At 44.6% G+C, this 21,737-nt stretch overlaps 1 protein-coding gene and 1 long non-coding RNA gene across 2 annotated transcripts; one reads left to right on the top strand and one right to left on the bottom strand.

Annotated features, from left to right (window-relative positions):
* Nucleotides 1-735: 735 nt before the first annotated feature.
* On the bottom strand, nt 736-20,577 carry LOC114794930 (transmembrane and coiled-coil domain protein 3-like). The gene is made up of 4 exons (XM_028987804.1): nt 20,206-20,577; nt 2,888-3,852; nt 1,833-1,968; nt 736-1,749 (listed from the first exon to the last, which is right to left on the bottom strand). Exons 1-4 carry the CDS (start codon nt 20,278-20,280, stop codon nt 1,444-1,446), a joined length of 1,482 nt encoding a protein of 493 aa, XP_028843637.1. The 5' UTR covers nt 20,281-20,577; the 3' UTR covers nt 736-1,443.
* On the top strand, nt 19,812-21,713 carry LOC114794931 (uncharacterized). Its single transcript, XR_003750406.1, has 3 exons — nt 19,812-20,067; nt 20,680-20,813; nt 20,921-21,713. It is a non-coding gene; the product is annotated as an uncharacterized LOC114794931 (long non-coding RNA).
* The last annotated feature ends 24 nt before the right edge of the window (nt 21,714-21,737 follow it).

Here is a 21,737-nt window from a genome sequence, read left to right as displayed (position 1 = left end):
CCTGTCCTCTGCAGAGCTGGCAATGCCAGCCAGCAGACCCAGTCTATGCTGGCAGAGTGGGGGACCCAACGGCTCTGTTCCGTTGACAGCATTCCTGGGAACACGTCCCAGTCCTGCTATATAAAAAAAAAAAACAGCTGGCTCACATACGACTCACATAAGATGCAGCTTTAGCTTGCTGTTTTTATCAATATAGAATTCATCATCCGACACCCCCACCCCAACATTTCCAACATGTATGATTGTAAAATGTGTCCAAAGAAGATGTAACTTTGTAAAGATGTAAATTATTTTTGTTTACAATCTGCTGGCTGCTACTTACAAAATCACACTCTGAAGCACCATTCTGGCATATTACACTGATCATGGTTTTCAATTGCGGCTGAATGAAGTGCTTAGGAACAGGACATCTCACGTCTAAATATGCTTCTTTCAAGGCTTTATTGTCTCAACAGACATAAACAAGTATTAAAGTGTAAACTGATGTATAATTTCAATGCTGAAACTCGAGTTGTACTGTATTATATGACCACAGCACATCAGCACCAATAACTCATTCTCAATCAATATTACATTGATATAAATTGGCACACACTTCCTATACAATAGATCTTAAATGTAAAATGATTGCATGGGCATGTAGTTTAAAATGCTGCACCAGCGCCCTCTAGTGGTAAGAAGAGAGGTTGTACTGTACATAATGTACACACTTAGAATTAAGTACCCACACAGGCCTTTTTCTTGAAAAAGGAAGTTTTATTCTGCATTTTACCATCTGAGAAAATATGTACAAAAATACAACACAGATTTAATAAAAACCTGACAAAGACTCAATACTTTTCTAAGGCAAATGAATGACATGCATTTCCTCTCCGGGTTGGAAGGCTTTGGCAGGATTAGTGGAGTTAGGTTAGTGGAGCTGTATTTGATAGCAGTGTTTCGGTTGCTCTTACATTACAGAATCTCTAAAATGCATGGTTTAACATACAATGAAAATTCATTATCACGAGAGTAGGGATATGTTATCATATTTAAAAGCCACTCCCCAAGATAATATTCAATTGCAACGAAGTATTCAGAAATAACTTTTTTTCAGGGACAAACACACAGAACATATTTGGAATGAATCCCCCACAGCCCAAAGAAACTTTTTTAAAAGAAAAAAGCAGGAACATGGGTGGAGTCAGGCTCTATAATCTGTCAGATTTTTGTCCCCATGATCAGAATTAGGAAGTGTTAAAACACATGCACACAATACTCTCCATGTCAAAATTAAACCACATATTGCACTTTTGCTCGACTAATCTTCAAGAATGATGGACAAGGGACAGAGAGAAATGAGGGACAGTGGTGACAGAATCGTCAATCTAAAATGAAGACTTTCTTGTCCACCCTCATCATGGCACGGTCCACACGAGTGTCCAACCACCTGAAAGAAGGGTCTCAGCCAGGCAGAAGAAGGCGCACCAATAGAGACTGCAGCTGGTCCCAGTGCCTCCAACAGAATGCCAGCAGCAGCAGAGCCAGGGTGCTGAGCAGCACGTGCATCCGGCTGCGCAGCAGGGGCGCAGCGAACTTGGCTGCCGTGGAGACACATACCAGGATGACAGTGGCCAGGGCAAGCAGGATGTTGATGCAACGGCCAAGCAGCACTCGCGCATCGGTGCCGCCTTCCCTCTGCACCACCTGCTGCTGCTGCTGCTGCAGCTCCAGCTTGGCCAACCGAGTCTGACAGGTCTCCAGCGCCTCCTGGTTGACAGAAGGGAAAACAGCATCACATTTCCAATCCCAGACACTCGGCCCACAGCTCACATGCCCGGATGTGGATGTACCTGAAGGTCTCTTGTCCTCTCGTTAGCCTGGTAGGCCACTTTCTCCTCTATACTGGTCAGTTCCTGCTTCAGATTGACCAGCTCGTTTTGATGGAGTTCTGTGAGGTCATGCAACTGGTCCTCAAGCCTCTCATACCTTTGAGCCAGAGAGAGTGAGAATGTTGTCACGTTATAAACCCGAAAGGGACCAGGAGCCAGTTAGTTATAGACATACTCAAGGTTAGAGATCTGCTTATTGCCATCCTTTTAAAGATAGAACTTAAGATAGAACTTTTGGCTGGTGATTGAAAGAAAAAAATATTTAAGTGATGCCTGACAGGTACCCAAAAAGTCTCTAGGGTAATAAAAGCCCACAGCTATAACTATAAAAGTGGAACTAAATAACTAAAAAACACCCAGGAAATCTTTCTAAATGTGTTTCTATATGTATAGGAAGTAAGTAATCCAATTTAATTCATGTTTAACCAGAAAACCTCTGTCCCCATGTTGAGTCTTTTAGAAATGCCCTCTAAATAACATGATAAAAAATCTAGCAATTATGATGGCTGTAAATGACTGTTAATGATGAAATATCTGCATACATGTAGAGAGGAACTTTTTCAGCAACACTTAGTCTTGGGTTCTAAATGAATGCTGTGTTCATTGACCCAAGTCAGTCACTTTAAAAGCTTCATTCATTGTTAGAAAAGCATTAGTAGAGAAGTAGATCTTAGTAGAGCTGAAAGCAGTTACACTGATTAAAGAAGCAATACTGACAGTTTAACCCTAACACAGTACATCTTTGTTTAAATCTTTGATTATTTATTATTCTTTTTACAACATATTCTACACTCATTTCAAATGAGCGTAAAGTTTAGGACAAAGGTGTGTGACTATAAGATGCAGATCCTTTTTCATATCCATAATGGTAACATCTTGAGTCATTCCTGAGCGCTGCCGATGTTCCAAAAGTGCACAACACATGCCAGATAACTAGTGTCTATCAGACAACCTGAACAGATGAATCATGCCTTCAAACCATCAGTCACATGAAAGAGAAGAGAATCTCTGCTTACTTGTATTTCTCCTCTTGTAGTGTATGTGAGAGGATTTCATAGTCACCCTGGAAGTGGTTCTTGAGGGTCTCCATGACCTCAACAAGTTGAGTCTGTGAAGCCCTGATCTCCACGAGCTCATCCAGAAGCATCTCCAGTCGGTCAGGTGACTCGCCTGTGGCTGCCAGCAGGTTCCCATTGCTGTCAGCAGATGCTGAAGTCCCCGAGGAACACTCATCATCGCTGGGGACCTTGGACTTGTCCATCATTGTTGCACTGCCACTGAGGCCACGCCTCCCATTGCCATCTTGTTGAAAGTTTGGGGGCTCTTCCAGAGAGTTCTTGAGCTGGGTGATGTTGTCGGCGCTTCCAAACTTGTTGCGGATTAGATTGGCAAACTCGCGAGGCTTGAAGAAGGATGGCGGCGAAAGCGAGACACCCGGGCCGATGGTCTTGATCTTGTCCAGGGCAGCATGGCGCCCCGTCCCACTCATATCCTTCTGTAAGCCCTTTGCGCTTGCCCCAGGGCTGGTAGCAGCAGCCTCTTCTTTCAAAGTGCCAGACGGGGAGGCATTTATGGATGTGTTGGATGTGTTGTGTTTGGAAGAGCCATTATTGCTGCTGCTTTCGCCCTCTTTCAGTCGGCGGTGGTACTGCTCCAGTTTGCGCTGGAGCTGGGCGATGCTGTGCGCCGACTTCTGGTTCTTCTTCTCAAACACCTGACGGATGCGGGCAGCCTGCTGCTTGTCCGCGCTGTTGATGAGTTTGAGGAACTCGGCCACATTGTCATCGCTGGCCGTCTGCTCGATCTTCAGCTGTTCGGTCACCTTAAGGATCTTCTGTTGCAGCACGTCCAGGTTCAGACGGCTCTTCTGGCTGCTGGACTCGACGGAGGAGGTAGAGTGGAGGTCCAGGTTGGTATCTGAGCCACAGCAATGGTTTGGCACAGGAATGCTGAGGACATACCCCCTGTCGCTCGGGTCCATCTGCAAGAGAGAAATGGCAGATAAATGGCCTAGCTCACAAGTGACCAGACATTCTGACTGGACGAGAAGAATTCAAGGAGTGCCAATATGCAATATCAATATCAAACACATTTTCAGCATTTATCAGATTCCCTTATCCAGAGCGCCTTACAATCAGTAGTTACAGGGACAGTCCCCCCTGGAGCAACTTAAGGTTAAGTGTCTTTCTCAGGGACACAATGGTAGTAAGTGGGATTTGAACCTGGGTCCTCTGGTTTGTAGGCGAGTGTGTTACCCACTAGGCTACTACCACCCCACTGGCGCCATGGAAAAACACGGAAATCAACTCTGCAGTTGATTGTCATTAATTAGTTGTAATCACACAATTGCAACTGCTCATGACTAAGTGTGATTTATTCATTGCAAAATTTGTGATTAATTAGAGTGGTTATTGATGAAGCTTATCAGAAAATAAGTTGCTAGCACAGGACTTTTAGTGAAATCATAAGGAGAAATTAAGAAATACTCAGTCTATAATTTTAGTGGTAGATTTAGTTGAAAGGTGATGTACAGAACAATAACAGAAAAAGGCAGAAAAATATAAAAGACACCATCCATAGAAGCAATCAATCTTAAACTCTGCACCATGGCCAAGACCAAAGAGTTTTCCAGGGATGTCAGGGACAAGATTGTGGACCTACACAAGGCTGGAATGGGCTACAAAACCATAATCAAGCAGCTGGATGAGAAGATGACAATAAAAACAAAATAACAGCCAATCTCATTGGTCTGGAGCACCACACAAGATCTCACCTCGTAGAGTTTCAATAATGATGAGAACAGTGTGGAACCAGCGCAGAACTACTCAGGAGGAACTTATCAATGATCTCAAGGCAGCTCAGATCATATTCAACATGAAAACAGTTGGTAACACACTACTCCATGAAGGACTGACATCCTGTGGGTGTTTTGGGGGTGTTTTTCAGCCAAGGGAACAGGACAACAGCACCACATCAAAGGGAGGATGGATGGGGACATGTATTGTTTAATCTTGGGTGAGATCCTCTTTCCCTCAGCTGCAAAGAGGTTTGGGACAAAGTCCCTCCTGAGATACATGCAAACCTTGTGGCAACTACAAGAAACAACTGAACTCTGTGATAACTTATTTAATTCATAAAAATGTAAATGAATTTATAACAATTTTAAAATGCCTTTTTCTTTGTAAATTCCTTTTTGGTTATTGTTCTATAACTCACTATTTATACAACTCTGCCATATTGTAGACTGATCATCTCTTTGTAAGTGATCAAATAATTATTTCCCCCACTCTGCAAAAGGTACAGTAATTTCAGCAGTAATACAGTAATACAGACAGACTAAGGCCTAAAAGAGTGCAGTGCAGGACCTCTTGGGCAAGTTAGTGTTTTATAAAGGCTTCTCAAGGAAGCTCCGTCCAGGGAAGAAAAACATCCTGTTTTCGCTGTCGGCCATACTCCCTTCCTCTGCTGGTGCAGCACAATGATTGTCACATCCAGTTTGACACACCCAATGAAGCGCCGAAACCCTGCTGAAATATAACAGGTGCCACTAGAGCTCAGCCTTGCCATGTTGGTTGAAATAGCAGTGCAGAAAATGTTCTCTTGGTGAGATTCTTGTCTCGCGTAGAGGCGTTAATGTGGCCTGAGGTCATTGTGCGTTCATACCGCTGATATATTAGCAGATAAACATACACCATTTAATTCAGTGGGATTTCTCACACAAATTCATTGCACTGCCTCCACACTGACACGAAGGCAGAAAAATCCTGCATGAAGAAATGACTGAAGGAGAGTGTGTTACTGTGGCGTGGCTTCATTATGTTGAGAGCTGAGTGGAGTGCCTGCTGACAGCATTAGTGCTGCGGTTCATTTTCTGTCTATTATGAAAGGAAATGTATTTGGTACAAGAAGGTAGGGGCCTAGTGGGTAACACGCCCGCCTATGAAACAAGAAGACCACAAAGTCCAAGCTTCAAACCCCAGATTAATTGTGTCCCCGAGCAAGACACTTAACTCTGAGTGTCTCCAGGTGGACTGTTACTACTGACTGTAAATCACTCTGTATGAGGGTGTCTGATGAATGCTGTAAATATATAATGAGAATTTCACACTGAGAAAAATCTAAGGCAAAATGCAAACTGTGTGTGTTGTGTGTATGATAACAGACTGACATGAACCTGTCTGACTAAATGAAAAGAGACGTACATTGTAGGCAGTGTTCACTACACACTGTGGCTGTGCAATTTCATGTCACTCCTGTTTACAGGGCACATACCAAGATAGCTGACAGGCAAAAACTGCCGTGACTTTTTGTGACAGCATGCAGGATTGGCAACACTCCATTCAGGTCAGCTTTGGGGACTGAAAATCATCGAGACAAACCCATTTGACACTATATTATATTATTCCAACAGAAGCTCTGGACATTTTCTTTCCACTGCCTATCTGCAATGCATGAGTGAATCCATGAGTGAATGTGGCTGGGAACCTTAGAGGCATTACTAAACACCCCTGCTTGCCAATGTTTTGCTGGGTGAACACACCTTTGTGACAGACCGCGCAGCAGTTAGGAAAAGCTCTGTGCTCAGAGACTGGCTTGTGTGAGTCATAGTAAACAGCAGGATTTACGCAGGAACAGAGCAAACACAGCGCTTACAACCCAGTACTGCACAGTCATTAGAGGTCATCCAAATCTACTCAAGGTCATGGAACCAAAGTAACACCCTACTACACATTCAGTTCATCTCTTATCTTAAATAGCACAACAAGGAGCTTAAAGGTCCCATGACATGCGATTATTTAACATTAATATGAGTTAATACCCTGGCCTGTCTATGGTGCTGCAGTGGTTAGAAATTACAATAGGTCATTCTGCTTTGCCGTTCAGAGAGCAGCAGGTCAGACAGTCTGATCTGGAATTTGTCCCCTTATGTCGTCATAAAAGGAAAGGTTACCTCCCGTTTCTCATGCTTTGTCCGCCGACAGAATTTCCCACCCCTCCCTTAAAACATTATCTCCACCGATCGTCATGGCTTACAAATGTGCAAAGCATTGCAGTTGCTCGGTGATTGGATGTAAAAATGAATACAAATGTATTTTTTAGTTCCATCACAGGAGACCCTGAATAACCACCGGGATAATTTTATTTCCGAATAAACACAGACGCAATTTCTGTGAATGCAATTTCACTTCTTTAGGTCGCTCTCCTCCCACCTCTCTCCTCCTCATTAGCATTTACACACACCAAAATGGCGCCTCCCGGGAAATCTCAAAGTGGCTGTAATTTTTGTTAGTAAGTGGGGTTTGAACCTGGGTTTTCTGGTTCATAGACGAGTGTGTTACCACTAGGCTACTACCACCCTATTACTACCCTATTACACCACCCCCACACAATTACTACCCTATGTTATTACTAAAAATAATATTTTCATGTAAGAACTGCACAGTTTATTTGGGTGACAGTGGTGACGTTTCTGTGTGTGTTTTTGTTTTTTGCTTGCGCTTCTTACAATGCTCAGTTTCTGTTCAGTGTGTTATGAAAATGTACCTTAGAGTTTGGGATCTTGCCGTATGAGACGGGGTTCATAAAACGTCTCAGCATATTTTAGCTCTTGGCGGATGTTGAAAGTGCTTTTGAGAGGAAAGCCAAATCCAGAAAAAGCATCCAAAGACAAGGAATGTCAAAAGCCAGAATAACTGACTCCTCCAGGGGAAAAGAGGTGGGCCAACACACACACATACACACACACACACACACACACACACACACACACACACACACACACACAAACACACATATCTGTGCAGGATGTGACTTCAAAGAAGTACAGTACCTCAGATGATTAAAGGAATAAATGGTGACATGGAGAAACGAGTTAATTCCACCAGCACAGTTTCAGCTGCATGTCCATGTAGGCATTTTCAACACATGCACCACTCGACCCATCAGGAGGAGACCAAATGTGACTCATGGCCAGATTGCCACACAGTAGATACTGACTTCCTCCTGATGCAAGGTCTGACACACACACAGGAGTCCCTGTATCTACTGATTGTAAGTCACTCTGGATAAGGGTGTCTGGTAAATGCTGTAAATGTAAAATGTAGAGAAACAACAGGGCCATCATGCACCAGAGTTGACTTATTGAAACAAACTTCAGCTGGTCGGGGGGGGTGTTGCATGTGGCTGAGACTAAAAGTTCTCATGTTCCTATGTGGTGGCTGCAGCAGTCTACTTCCATCAGTTCAAGCTAACCAGAGCCCACATGAAGGATGAGGGAGAGAACAGATCTGTCTCCAAGACATAATCTCTATCCGTGTCCTCAATCCTAATTTAGCCTCTCATTTTAAAACACAAGCCACCCCGTACCCTCTAGAGAAAACCCAGCAGTGTTCTCCTTCCTAACTAGATGTAAGGCCTTTTCTGATCATCCTGTTCAAAGATCTGATAGAAGCTGGCTTGCTGTATCCCAGCTCAGAGCAAGGCCAAGGCGTCCACTCAGATTCTGACATCTGTGTTGTTTAAGGTCAGACACACAGATATGTCCACCATCTGTACATAGCCAGAGGTCGAGTGCAGACATGTTTACACACAAGCAGGACCTTAATCCACACCTCTCCACTCAACAACACAGAGCTGGAGTACTGATGAGTAGCTCTGTACACCCACGCTTCTCTTACCTCTGAGGGATGTGTCTAGGCAAGAACAGGCATTTGCTGGACAGAATTTGTCACGTTTTTACATTGTAAAAGTCTCCAGGGCAGACTGTGTCATATGTTTTCAATGGAAAAAGCAAACAGATTATCATCGGTCCCTTTTATTGGCAAAACTTTTTTTAAACAACTATTACTCTGTGTGGATTAAATGTACTTGGACTAAAGTCCTGAAGGTCCATTAGGTCCAATCAAAGTCACAGCAAAAGTCACATTTCACTTCTACCACAGACCGAAACAATACAAAGGGAACATCTGGCCGAAATGCAGGTTAATGAAGTCACTACGGTTACGGTTACATTAGCTTGCATAGTGATCAACACCAACCTGTGAATTTCACAGTTTTAGCACAGCTAAGGACACGACTTTTGTTTTTAGGTTTTCTGTACCTCAGGTCTTTGGTTTCCAATTCAGTGTTGCTCCTCAATAATCCCACTTCATGAAAAAAGCACGCACAGTACTGAGACCTGCTCTGATGGCAGAGTGCTGAAAGTGACCATCCGTGTTTGTCTGCTGAGACTGGGCCAGAACATGGCCCAGAAAAGAAAAATCCAAGCAGTAGATCTGGCTGAAGCAGCTGAACATACTTTGCTGATGAGTTTGAAATGACTGAAAGATTATTTCTGCATACAAAGATTGGGTCGAGCCAAAGTAAACTTTTATACTTTAGCCCCATACAGTATAAAAAGCTCGCTCCAATAGGAACAGGACATCATCTATAAGAAGCCCAAATGACCTTTAACAATAAGTCACACTGGCAGAGACACTGGTGAGAACCACAGGGAGATGTAGATATAAAAATGAAAGATCTTGCTACTGTTTCAAGATCAATACATGTGTCATTTCAAACCAGTTTTTTTTGTTTGTTCCGTACATTTAAGGCATTTGGCAGACGGCCTTATCCAGAGCGACTTACAACATGCTTTCAAGACAAGACAGAAACAGAGAAGAGTCTAGATGAACATCTGTCACGTCCATGCGGGCATGACGCGGCGGGTGAACGGAGAGGAGGACGAAGAGTGACGAGGAATGACAAGGAATGGAGGACGCTTTCACCTGACATCACGGAACAGGGGTTTAATTGTGAATCACAGGACAGGGGAGACATCCGAGACGTAGACACTGGTGAACACGGAACATAACTTCAAAGACCTGACAGCGGACGGAAACGAACAGGGCAGCTTTATACAATTAACACAGGTGAAAACGATTAGGGAACATTACACAGGACAACAATTAAACTCCGGCCCGGATCCTGATCCGGACCGGAGTAACCCCATTTCGGACCGGATTCTGACAACATCTTCCTTTTACCTTCAGAGATGGAGGGACTAGGCGAGCAGTACTGGAGGCTTGGAGTATACGAGGTGCAGTGCGAGGTGTAATAAGGGCTGTGAGGTAGGATGGGGCTACTCCATGTTTGGCTTTGTAGGCCAGCATCAGTATTTTGAATCTGATGCATGCAGCTACTGGGAGACAGTGGAGGGAACATAGCAGAGGGGTGGTGTCACTTCTCACCTGTAAATGTGTAATCACCAGTCACTTGCTCAGTAACATAGGGGTCAAATGATGTGTTTAATTATTAGATTATTTGCAACATTATCTTAAACTAAATAAAGTTTCAGACAGCCATATGTCTACAAATTAATGCATACAAATGAATACAACATGTACACAGAGTCAGGATTAAATAAATCATTTTAAAAACAGAGTTTGGGAATGCTTGCACAAATCTAGGCTGGTGTTCATAAATCTACTGCACAGCCAGTGTTAGCCACAAACACATTTTCTCAGATCTCTGTTGTGAACACCCACAGTAACAGGACAGCTTCATATGTAATCAGTCTCATCCTTGCCTTTACTTGCAAAGTGCTTCTTTTAATGGCTAAATGAAACATAACTATTCTCTGGGAAGTGACTGCTTCCTTTTTATTACTTTGACAATAATATTATAATGAACTGATAAGACTGAAACTAGAAAAGGGAAGTTCGTGAACAAACTCCGATTTTGGCTTGGAAAGCAGATTTTTTTTTTAAAATAAAAGGACAAAGAGATCAAAGAGATTTTTGGGGGACCGTGGTTTGTTAGGGGGGTGTGGCATCTCACAGAGGGTGTTGCTTGTTGACTGGCAAAGTCTGTTTGGCTATGCGCGATTTACTGAAGGCGTGTTGAAAGGGGCATGGTTTTCTTCAGGGCCGTGGTCTACATGTAGGTGGGACTCAGATGAAGGTGTGTACCAAGTCTTATGGAAATAGGATGAAATGTGAGGGACTGGGAATGGGTTAAAATTCTCATTATAAGTGAATGCGGAATAATTGGAGTGTGGGCGTGGCCTAGATAAACAAGATATTTAAGAATAAAGGGGAAGAATAAAAAAAGGGGGATATGGAGATGCGGGATATATTAAAGGTGGGGTTTCTTCCTTTAGAGGGGCGTGGCCTATTCATAGGAGGGACTTGCAATAGGGGCCTTGGGGCATACCCTGTTCGAATGGCAGAGACGGCAAGTGATAGTTGAAATTTCACATTATAAGAGAATGGGAACAAAGAGGGGATGAAAATGAGGAGTGTGGGCATGGCCTCGTCGTAGGAGGTACTAGAAAATGAAGTTGGCCTCAGATGAAGGTGTTTACCAAGTTTCATGTAAATGTGTTGAAATGAGAATGGGTTAAAGTTCCCATTATAAGTAAATGGGGAAAAAAGCGGATTAAAAGGAGGAGCGTGGGCCTGGCCATTAAGGAAAAAAAGGGGTTGAACGCAAAGAGGGGGTCATGAAGGTGATGGATATTGAGTTTCGGGTGTCTACCCTAAAAATTGTGGTTGTTAGAGCCCGTCAAAATGTGGTCCCATGTTAAGTCAATAGGAAAAAAGGCTGGGTGTGGCACGTGGGCAGAGTCACGTATTGCTTAGAAAAGCAAAAGCACACCCCAGAGCATGTACACATGTACACATACATGTGTAAAGTTTGGAGGTTGTACGATGAAAACTGCAGGAGGAGATATGTGGCAAAAAAGAAAAAAAGAGGAAGATTTTGGCCAAGTCAAAATAATAATAAATAAATAAATATGTCTGTGTCTGACTATTACCAAATAGCTTGAGAGTACAACAAATATTATAAACTTATGATGATTTTATAAACAAACGATGAGAAAGTGAGGTGATTGTCATTGTGATACACAGCACAGCACACGGTGCACACAAGGAAATGTGTCCTTTGCTTTTAACCCATCACCCTTGGTGAGTAGTGGGCAGCCATGACAGGTGCCCGGGGAGCAGTGTGTGGGGACGGTGCTTTGTCAGTGGCACCTCAGTGGCACTTTGAAAGATCGGCATTCGAACTGGCAACCTTCTGATTACGGGGCCGCTTTCTTAACTGCTAGGCCACCACTGCCGCACTTCACAATATATATTAATTAAATAATTCGTTTTGGGTAAAACAGTCATGAAAATTGGTAGAAACATCACATATAATACACAAGTGTTTTAAGATATGCATCAATACAAAACAACAACGCATGTCACAAAACATTCATATATTGATTACGGAACCACCTTGATCCGGGAATTCTGGATTGACAGACAGCCAGAGCCAACATTGGCACAAAAAAGAATTAGAGCCCCAATTTGTTCTTTATTCCATGTTTTCCATTAGAAATGTATTCATTCACCTAAAAACATTGTGATTATGGAGTGGATGGGGATAAAAAAACAAATTCAATATGAAAAAAAATCAAATTTTATCACTGTTTAACAAAGTGCTTGAGCATTTACTGTTTGCCTTTGTAAACCATTTACATTTAAATAATATATCCAATTCATGCAAAGAACTCTTTCACAATATTACAAATTCTGCCATTTGTAAAATAAAAGTGGTTCACATTTGAAAGGACCCTACAATTAGTTCACCCAATTCATGCAGTCTGGAGCAGTAGCTGTTATTTTTTTCTGAAATGCTGATGAGCAGTAAAATAATGATCAGACTTGATGAAACAACACATGGTTTCTATCCAGCTCTCCCATCAGCATGACTGAGCTTGATTAGCATCTGCACTTTGATTAGTCACTTAATTATGTGTACTAAGAATCAAAGGTCACCATATGATACAGATCATCAAGTATATGATTCAGATATTTGCCCATATTTCTATGTTGAGCACAGCCCTACTCTGCAACCTATGGAATTCAGTCCTGCCATCTTAACCTTCACATGAAGGACGCAACAATGTTAGTGAAGCCTCTTGACAGGAATTGCAGATAAACTTCTGGCAAGTCTGGTAAATCGGATAAATCAGGCGCATTTCAGACAGGCTGGCAGTATTGACTGCAACATGCGTAAACCTCTCCGCCTCGCTGCTTTACGACTCAGACACAGCAGCACAACAACTGCAGCCAAAACAAGCAGAAGAGTCAGAATTTAACCCAGCATGAGCCCACAGGGACCAACACATTCACAAGGGTGAACTGGCAACCTGGTTGAAACATACAAACATACCAGACTCAGAACTGACTAGAACTGGAACACATTTCCAAAACAGACTTATGACTTCATCAGCCACTCCGTCACTTCCTGAAGTGCGATGAAAAATGAGCAGTTAAATTCGATCCACCTGCTGCCACCAGGTCGAGTCACCAGTTTGAGTCACTGTGCTGCTATCAGAGCTCATTTATCAGTTCAGCACAGGTTAAAAAAGCAATCAGTGTATGCTAATGGAGTTGTTTCGTCTGGAAGATGCAGGTCATATATCAATCCCAACAGTCTGTTCTCATTTTCAGACCCTTCTCCAGCAACACATCTTCAATCTCTCGCATCTACTGCAGAACATATCGCTTTACTGCCACCTCCTTTTTCAGCCAAATCATGAAACCTTCTCAGGAAACACGAAAAACATTGGCAGCTCACAGATTGTGGCTCAGAAAACCACGATGAACAGGAATAAATTGCAATAATTCACAAAAAGTTTATGGCCACAATCAATAATTATTTTAATCTATGGCCATATATTATTTTATATTATTTGTTGTAAACAACTCCCCCTGTAGACAACCATGTCCTTGACCACCATCCCTGAGTCAATTAAGGAATTCTATTGAAATAAGGCAATAATTGAAAAAATGGATTGTCAGACTAACCCAAATGTACAGAATCCTGTTAGAATGCCAACCCATCTACTTATTCATTTCAAGAGAGCCAAAGAGTGTGATGATTCAGCCTAAATAACCTGTCAACAGTGTCATGTGTGCCACACAGGAGTCCTGTGTTCAGTAAGAACTCATATTGGGATTTCCAATATGACATCTGATGGCATCACTTGACTGGATTATGGCCTGATTGTCACAGAAAATGTATCTGATAAATGATACTGGATTAGACTCAGTCGTGTCACCATTACAGATTCTATCCGAATATCTGTGGACTAATTAAAAATAAATCGAGCTTTAAACAAGGCTGTGCTGCCAGAGCCTCGCCATTGACGTCACCCCGTTAGTATTTAATAACACTGTTGTTGGTACCTTGAATAGCGCGGTAATGCGGTGGTGCGCTGGCAGAATGATATTTCCTGTGATGAATTATGATGAAGACGCTTCCACAGTAACTCTGATCCGATATCGCAGCTTCTGCAAATGCAGACGACCTTTGCCCAGTCAAACATGGGTCACAGGCATCTGAGGAGCAGAACAGGTTTCCCTGGAAAAAGGTTCTTAATGATGGCGCATGCGCTTTCAGCACGCCTTGGAAGGACTTCTCTGGAAACCACCTGAAACCTGTCTGATGAGCCGAGGTTCCTCTCTGAGTCAGCTGCCAACATTGCAGCCCTCCAGTTATAACCGATGCATCGAAAGAAACAGAGACAAGCCTAACTCAGCCCTCAGGGCACGCCCTTGGTCTCCTCATGGAATCCGTGTCCCCCTGAAACCCATGTGTCCTCCTTACAGCCCTCACAAGAATGGAGGCTATTAGCATGCTGAGGGCGCTTGGTAGAGTGAAACCGGTTAGACTGGGTGCTGTAATTGCTGAGATAAATGTGAGATATGACGGGGGGGTCATCACTCAGCCTTGCAGTCCTGACATGCTGCTGTGTGACAAGATCAGTCATCATTTCAGCACAATGGCCTGAGAGAAGAGAACTTAAGTGAAGAACGTGTTTTGGTCCCTAATTATTTCCTGTGCACTTGGTTATATATGCACTTGTTTAATAATAAACTGCTTGCATAGGAAAAAAATGAAGTCACACAATTTCATATTTTATTAGACCGCTATTAGCCTCAATTATGGTAAGCATTCGCTGTGGCATTGTTTCGACAACCATCTGCAATGTTCCATGAGTTGCATTCATTTCTTGTAGAGATGATGGGACACTGTGCAAATTCTTTTCCAGCACATCATTCAGTAGATTCATGTAGTCATCTGACCTCATAGTGATGCTGAATCTCGACCTGACCAACTGCAGTAACCCCAGATTATAGCACCGCTCACACCAGCTTCTCCACAGTAAGGAACTGGCCATGATGGAAGTGAAGTGAAGTGATTGTCACATGTGATACACAGCAGCACAGCACACGGTGCACACAGTGAAATTTGTCCTGTGCATTTAACCAATCACCCTGAGTGAGCAGTGGGCAGCCATGACAGGTGCCCGGGGAGCAGTGTGTGGGGACGGCAGATCGGGATTCGAACCGGCAACCTTCTGATAACTGGGCCGCTTCCTTAACCGCTAGGCCACCACTGCCCCTGGCTGCATCACTTCATGCACTTCTCTTCTTACCCATCACTCGATCAGGTTAAATCTGGACCACATTAAACCACATAACCTTCTTCCACTGATCCAGAGTCCAATCTTCACATGGCACATGAGGTGGAAATGCTTGTACTCTCACTGGTGATCATAGCAGTGAGTTAATAAGACAGTTTGCACAGTTCTTTAACAATTTTAAGGGTAACAATCAACAATCAGTATAAGAAAATGTGGGATAAGAAAAGAAGCTCCTTACTGCATCAGTTCAGTTCATGTTACCTTCCGATATCGAAGTGGCTTAGATAGAAACAGATTATTTTTAAAGGGATTAAGTATAAACAGTAACAGTATTTTAATAGTATATTAAAATGTAGGCCCTAAAATGTTTATAGACAAAGGGCACATTATTGCATGCATAAAGACAACAATATTTTGCAGCAAAATAATTTTTAAGATGGATTTTGTCTTTTAGCTGTTGCAGCAGAACAGAAGTACAGGAAGGCACCCAGACCTGACAGAGCTGAGGAATGCAAGATATTAATAAAAACGGAAGCATATAAATCCAGTGAGGTGAGTTATCACCAAAGCTCTGGACAGCAAGGAACCTTCAGTCTGAAAGCCTTGATGAAATGCTCCTCTCCTCCTAAATCACTCCGCACATCGGCGCCTAAAAGATGGAAGTCTCCACGATGTGGATGCATCCCGTTTTAGAGTGTAAGCTAATTTGGGCACTTGGCATGGAACGGCCAGTAAAGAGGTGGACATTTTTATTAGGCCTGAAACCTGCAAGCTTGGCAGTTTTGGGAGACTTTCTACAAAGTTAATGAAAGTCAGAGGATGCTGCTCAAAATGTCTCCATATAGCTGCACACAGCAGGAATCGATACTTTGAAGCTACCAGCAAAGAATAATTTATCCCATCGGCCACTACGGACTGTACATTAAACAGAAACCATCCACGGTAAACATCATTTAGACCATTGTCGTTATCTTTTGTACAACTTTGCAGACATGCAACTTGTAAATTAAACTCTAAAAGGTTGTCATAAAAGGGAGTCAACAAGCAAGCAATAAGGGGGTTGAAGTTTATCCTGAAAACAGAAACTTGAACTTGTGCTGACAACAGCGCGTTGTATGAGCTACTCGAGTTCACATTACTGGAAGCGGGTCATTAACCAAATGCAGGCCATAAGTGTGAAGTCATGTGTTTCTGATTATAACACTAACACACACGCACACACACGCACAGAGACACAATGGGCAGTGTGAGCATTGACGATCATGGAGCCTGACACATCCCTGCCTCCTCTGCTCAGGGTCCAGACAAAGACAGAGAGCAGAGAGCTGAGAAAAAATGGAGAGCTTATAAAGAACAGCACCTTGCAGTCCTTCTGAACACATCTGCATAGATATATTGTAGTACTGATATTCCAATCAGACATTTACCTTCCATTTAACCCCTGGAATAATGGCTCTCGGAGACAAAAGGGAGCAAAATAAAATCATTGTCGCTCTCTTTGTCATAAATGGCATTGACCAAACACGGTCTTATTTGTTGAGAATGATGCACTGAACAAATGATGAGTGTGAACGTGAGTGGTGTGAACAAGTGCCCCACGCTGGACCACTGGCCTGCTCCAGGCGACACATGCACACACTCAAGAAATATCTGGAAAAGATCTACAGGGGCAAGATTCGGATGGTTTCCGTGCATGGAAAGATAAAAAGTCTATTTATTCAATCATGAATTTCCATTTGAACTAAACTAAAATTTGATACCTTGATCTATTTATTAGGATTAGAAATGCAATAGCATAACTGCCAGTATAAATGAGCACTTGAGCACAAAGGAGAACTCAGGGAGAAGTTACTTTTCATTCACAGATTCTGCTCATGAATAGCTTGACAATAAAAGTCCATAGCTTTCTGTACAGTGTCTGTCACTACAGCAGACACACATTGTCCAACACAGAGATCATGTCCATCACATGCCGAGACGGCTCACCTGGCCAGGACAGGCGGACGTGGCTCTGAAGTCCAGCACAGGCCGACAAGGCTCTCCTGTCCATCACAGGCCGACAAGGCTCTCCCGTCCAACACAGGCCGACACGGCTCTCCCGTCCAACACAGGCAGACAAGGCTCTCCTGTCCATCACAGGCTGACACGGCTCTCCCGTCCAACACAAGCAGACAAGGCTCTCCTGTCCATCACAGGCCGACAAGGCTCTCCTGTCCATCACAGGCCGACAAGGCTCTCCTGTCCATCACAGGCCGACAAGGCTCTCCTGTCCATCACAGGCCGACATGGCTCTCCCGTCCAACACAGGCCGACACGGCTCTCCCGTCCAACACAGGCCGACACGGCTCTCCCGTACAACACAGGCAGACAAGGCTCTCCCGTCCAACACAGGCAGACAAGGCTCTCCTGTCCATCACAGGCAGACAAGGCTCTCCTGTCCATCACAGGCAGACAAGGCTCTCCGTCCAACACAGGCCGACACGGCTCTCCTGTCCATCACAGGCCTACACGGCTCTCCTGTCCATCACAGGCCGACACGGCTCTCCTGTCCATCACAGGCAGACAAGGCTCTCCTGTCCATCACAGGCAGACACGGCTCACCTCCCCAGAACAGGCGGACGTGGCTCAGAAGTCCAGCACAGGCCAACAAGGGTTCTCTTGTCCAACATAGGCAGACACAGCTCTCCTGTCCATCACAGGCAGACAAGGCTCTCCCGTCCAACACAGGCAGACACAGCTCTCCTGTCCATCACAGGCCGACAAGGCTCTCCCGTCCAACACAGGCCGACACGGCTCTCCCGTCCATCACAGGCAGACATGGCTCTCCTGACCATCACAGGCAGACACAGCTCTCCTGTCCATCAGAGGCAGACGTGGTTCTGAAGTCCAGCACAGGCCGACACGGCTCTCCTCTCCAGCACAGGCCAACATGGCTCATGTCTCCGGCACAGGCCGACAAGGCTCTCCGTCCAACACAGGCCTACACGGCTCTCCTGTCCATCACAGGCAGACAAGGCTCTCCTGTCCATCACAGGCAGACAAGGCTCTCCTGTCCATCACAGGCAGACACGGCTCACCTCCCCAGAACAGGCGGACGTGGCTCAGAAGTCCAGCACAGGCCAACAAGGGTTCTCTTGTCCAACATAGGCAGACACAGCTCTCCTGTCCATCACAGGCAGACAAGGCTCTCCCGTCCAACACAGGCAGACACAGCTCTCCTGTCCAACACAGGCAGACACAGCTCTCCCGTCCAACACAGGCAGACACAGCTCTCCCGTCCAACACAGGCCGACACGGCTCTCCCGTCCATCACAGGCAGACATGGCTCTCCTGACCATCACAGGCAGACACAGCTCTCCTGTCCATCAGAGGCAGACGTGGTTCTGAAGTCCAGCACAGGCCGACACGGCTCTCCTCTCCAGCACAGGCCAACATGGCTCATGTCTCCGGCACAGGCTGACAAGGCTCTCCTGTCCATCACAGGCTGACATGGCTGTCTTCCCGAGATGCTCGTTCACACCCACACAGCTTGTCTAGGCAGCACTGAAAGTGCATTTGGTGCGTCACTTCCTCGGCTAAGTTTGACCTCATCGATCAAACACAAATGCAGTCAAGTTGGCAGGTAGATGTTCTGCACGTCTGTCAACCACTGTCCCTGTTGTCTGGAAAATAACATCTGGGAAGCAGAAGGTTGTCAGGAAAAAGAGAGGAGGAGAATAGATTTTTCCCAAAGAGACCACAGCAATACCTTACCTACCAGATGCTCAAATCCCAAATAACATATTCCTTAGCACAAGGAGACCTTGCAGCAATTCCCATAAGCTCCACTGCCAGGAATTGTGAGATACTTCCATTAGTTGGTTATTAAACATAGCTGATCATAAGCAACAGTCACGGTGACCTCCCAGATGTTTTAGAGTGGAATGATGCTTTCACAGCATGTTGCCTCTGGCCTGTTAGCAGGTTGTCCACCTCCATTTCAACACAGAAGCAGAACTACCACGAAGGAGAGACGTGATCGAGCAGCTGAACAGGTCAGAGCTACAGACGCTGTCACTAGAAAAACCAGAGCTTCTATGAGGTGCGAGCATCTCGTATGCCCATGTCCTTCACGTGACGTCAATAATACATTATGTGCATTATTACGAATTTCATTACCGAATGTCTGGTCTTCTAGGTGCAACCATAAAAGCAAAACTGCTAGTACAGATACATTCACAGAATTAAAAAATATGTTGACTTTGAATCGCATGGAACGCTGAAATTCCACGGTCCTTCATGTGGCGGAACCATGCAGTGTTACACAAAGACACTTGGTGGACTGAGCTTGCTTTGTCCCGGCATAGTTTTGTGGCTGTTGCCCGGTGTTATAAAAGCAACATGGTTTAGTGCCTGTAAAAATATGGCCTACATGTTATAGATAAGATTTTTGAGCTGGTTGGGAGGGCCTTACTGTCTGACAGGGATTTCCCGCTGCTTCCTGCCTGGACGCATTCCGTCCATGTGCTGCTAGATCTTTATTTTATTAATTACTCCATGCCTGAAGACTGCTGCTTTACAAGACGTCGGTTAGTAATGCAGCAAAAATGCGAGGAATGCGTAAAATGAACATAATGAAGAGACGCGTGGAAGAGTGACAGATCCATGTGACAACAGCAGCAACGGGCCAGGTGTCGCTGTGGTCCGGCACGTCCCCGCGACATTTACAGGAGAACAACGGAAACTGGGCGAATGGTAAGACGTTATATAATATAATCGCGCCTCACGTCGGGTCCGCAATAGACTGTCGCTCTACTGTCGAAATTCCGCGCGACGGTTTGAATGAACCGGTGACAACGGCGGCGACAGCGGCGACCGCCTCCCGGTACTCACCGTTCCGCTCGCGCCGCGCTGGTATGTCTCCACTTCGTACGAACTTCTCCCGTCGGCGCAGTCGGCGCCGGGCATAGTCCCCAGCCGCTACGGGGACTTCAGGACAACTTGTCTGCTACGTTGTATCACAGTCCATCTCGCGCGACTGTCCCCGCCGCCAACTCCGAGTCGCCAGACACAATGTGCGCGTTGGCCCCGCCCACCAAAGCCACAGCATGTGGGCGGGGTTAACTCTTCCAGATTTTCGGCAAGAAAACTGCTATTTTAAAATAACTTGTAGTTGAGGAAAACAGGTAGTTTCACTGCTTGAGGGCACTGTCAGCCTTACCTGAGAGCCAAAAAAATTCTGTAAGACCACACCCAAAGATCTTTACATGCCAAAACAGGTCAGACCAGAAGGTCAGAGGGGTCAACGACTGCCCTGAACCCGGGACTCAGTTTGTTTTCTCTGAAAACAACGGATATCTTTTTCAGGCCCTGAGAGGAGGATCACATGACCACCACAGCCCACACTGAAACAGCAAGACAGACACTGGGGGAAAGAGTGTTCCCCCAGGATTTCCGCATCTGTGTAGAATCAGATCACGAGTCTCTCAACCCAGCCAGACGTAAGTAGCCTGGTACAAGCTGTGCTGTGTGTCATCGTCATGCCCTTTTCTGCTAACTGTGAGAGAAGCTTGGGCTTTATTTCTCACATTTTGTGCTTCACTTACAGTGCGCAGAACCAGATGCAGCCACAACATAGAGCTCTTTGGCTGCAGTGTGTGTCAGGAGCTGACAAGTGAAGCTCCCATGTCCAAAGAATGCTTCCTTCAGGATAGAAAATATTTGATCTGTTGGATAGCACATACTGCGAGGGCTTGACTGCGAGAGGAGTCCACCTGAACTGCAAAACATGACAGGCTGAAACATGTCCAGGTGTAATATTGCATGAGTACAGAACACTTCTAGGTGAAAGGGTGCCTGTTACTATCTGCAGCTCACATATTTCTGGTCATGCTTGCTTCACATATGGGGAAACTCATTTTAGAAATCAGAAACATGTGCAAAACTTCACAATGGCGTATGCAAAGCTGTTCTGAAAATATCTGTCACGAAACTGACAATAAGATGCAAAGTGGACACCCGACTGTTACTGGCAATAATGTAAAAAGAGATGATTCCTCTATTATCAAAGACAAGTGTAAAATAGAGGTGGTGAAAGAAATGAAACTGTTTCACAAGAACCGATGTTGAAACAAGAGCCATAAAAACCCGTTTCTGCTTCCCGCTCAGTGCAAAGTATTGAGCAATTGAACCACTTAGCACTTGTGTCAGCATAATACAACTGACAATGGGCGACCTTGCTCTTGGTGGCGACTGTCAGATCATTAAGGACTGCTTTCTTCATGTGGCTGAATGGTCACTGAAAGCCCATAGTGCCCCATGGGACCTTACCCTAATGTTCAACATTGATTTATCCATTGACATGGCACAAATGACACCCTGATTAAAAGCTCATTACAGAACCTTTCAGATTTTTTATTGTAATT

Source organism: Denticeps clupeoides, chromosome 7, assembly GCF_900700375.1.
Source record: "Denticeps clupeoides chromosome 7, fDenClu1.1, whole genome shotgun sequence".
NCBI classification, from domain to species: Eukaryota; Metazoa; Chordata; class Actinopteri; order Clupeiformes; family Denticipitidae; genus Denticeps; species Denticeps clupeoides.
Note: the sequence above shows the minus strand (reverse complement) of the source record. Positions and strands in the feature narration are given on the sequence as shown.

Excerpts from the sequence above, each read along its gene's own strand:
- LOC114794930 (XM_028987804.1), bottom strand. The coding sequence starts at position 20,280 with ATGCCCGGCGCCGACTGCGCCGACGGGAGAAGTTCGTACGAAGTGGAG. Across the intron at positions 3,853-20,205 it reads AGCGCGGCGCGAGCGGAACG|ATGGACCCGAGCGACAGGGG; the intron begins GTGAGTACCGGG and ends TCTCTCTTGCAG. Across the intron at positions 1,750-1,832 it reads AGAGGACAAGAGACCTTCAG|GAGGCGCTGGAGACCTGTCA; the intron begins GTACATCCACAT and ends TCTGTCAACCAG.